Source organism: Tupaia chinensis, unplaced genomic scaffold, assembly GCF_000334495.1.
Source record: "Tupaia chinensis unplaced genomic scaffold, TupChi_1.0 Scaffold139767_1, whole genome shotgun sequence".
In the NCBI taxonomy this organism is placed as follows: Eukaryota; Metazoa; Chordata; class Mammalia; order Scandentia; family Tupaiidae; genus Tupaia; species Tupaia belangeri.
Genome location: NW_006199647.1, coordinates 1,160,158 through 1,161,905, shown reverse-complemented (window position 1 = coordinate 1,161,905; position 1,748 = coordinate 1,160,158). Strand labels below are relative to the sequence as shown.

At 59.1% G+C, this 1,748-nt stretch overlaps 1 protein-coding gene across 1 annotated transcript in view; it reads right to left on the bottom strand.

The window, feature by feature from the left end:
* Positions 1–1,748, bottom strand: part of MCUB (mitochondrial calcium uniporter dominant negative subunit beta) — a gene marked incomplete at its 5' end in the record, with an annotated part of 12,971 nt that overhangs the window by 1,666 nt on the left and 9,557 nt on the right. The window contains 2 exon segments of the mRNA XM_014593157.1: positions 24–100; positions 568–771. Of these exon segments, the coding sequence (XP_014448643.1) occupies positions 24–100; positions 568–771 (281 nt within the window).

The following is a 1,748-nucleotide window of genomic DNA, read 5'->3' as shown; positions in this document are numbered from 1 at the left end:
TTAGCCTGTGTAGCCGCTCCACTTCGAAACGCTGCTGCTCCGATTTCCTGTGGAAGGACTGAAGGCTCTGCCGGCGCCTGGCCTCCGAGTAAGTGTAGTCCTAGACAAGGAGCACAGGCAGAGATGCTCACCCTGCGAGACTGCTCTGACGGGAGGCAGCCCTGAGCCAGGGAGCAAGGCCACCAGAGAGCCGTAACCGACACCAGGGGAACCGCGGTCTCCTTGGAGATGGGCAGCACTGTGCTCAGACAGGAGCCAGGGAGGAGTTACCGAGGGAGAGCAGGGAAGGGGCCCTCGGCCAGACAGCCGGGAGACAGCCAAGGGGCCTGGTGTTGGCAACGCTGACGCTGGTCACAGCCGAGGAATGTGGCTGGCTCCCCCAGCAGAGGGGGCCGCCTCCCGATTTCTCCTGGGTACGGCTGCTGTGCGCGCTGTCCGCAGCCAGTTTGTGAAAAGCAGTGAAACGCCAACCAGCTTGTAGCAGGACTCAGGCATGACGGGCTTCACTGCTTGTGGCCGGCGTCTGCCAGATGCCCTGGGCCCTCAGCCTCCCTCACGCTCGCTCACCTGCCGAGTGACCAGGAAGTATGCAAAGAAGACCATGGAGTTCGCGAAGGTGGCGAAGTACGTGACGGGCTCCATGACGTCCCAGGAGTACACCCACCACGTGAGCCAGGCCATGGCACCACCCTGCACGGACAGCAGGGCCAGCCCAGCCCACAGCAGCCTGCCGGTCTGGGCTTCCGAGCGAGCTTCGATCCTCGCCTTCACCTGGGAGGGGTGGACATTAGTTCAGCTCCTGGTCGCACCAGCTTTCGAGAACAGGCGGGGAGGGGTCTGAACTGACGCCCACCTGCAGTACCTGATGGAGGTCAGGTGTGGGGGAAACGATTTATACTGGCACATCAGTGAATGAATTACTCGTTCCCATCAGGTCATTAGCAAACAAACACTTTTAAGCCACAAACGCGATGCCCGTGAAGTACGAAGCCCGGGGCTGCGATCTGTGCGCGAGACGCACTAGGACACGTTCTTTCTACCTCTCTTTAGATATCTCTTCCAACGACGAGGCAGGCCAGTACCCCCAGGAGTACCCACGGCCGACCTGGGCCTCAGCCAGCCCCGGGTCAGGGCCTCGTGCCTCCCATGCTCAGGTGCTCTCCCGACCCTCCCCATGTGTGTCATGGTCCGGCCCGAGTCATTCCTTAGGCGAAGGCCAGAACTGCTCCCTAAGTCCTGATGGAGGTGCGCAGTTACGAGGGAGCCCTGTGCCAATGGAGAGCTTTCTAGAACACACCGCTAATGACGAGGAGGGAATGACGCTTAGTATCACGTCCCCTCTTCTGGAAAGGACAGGATAACACGTGTTTATCTGTTCGTAGAAAAAGGGACTCAGGAATGACGCGGGCGCGGGCCGCAGTGATGGAGGACAGCAACGACTTCCCACTGTGCCCTTTTCAGAGTTTAAATTTTTTGTGCACATGAATACACTAGCAGTTTCTTAAAAAGTAAAGAAAAAATGGGACCAGCAGTTAGCGTAATGGCTATGTCGCTGGACTCCCACGTAGTCGACCACGGTTCGAGTCCCAGACCCGGTGGTTTAAAACTCATGCCGGGCGCGTGTGCGTGCGTGCCCAAGATCCCGAGAGGAGAATGGAGAAGGGATTGCGGCGTGACCATCCCCCTGGGGGGTGATTTCTCACTTTCTGTCTCTCTGTCTGTCTGGCGAGCGCATGCGCCCTATAGCA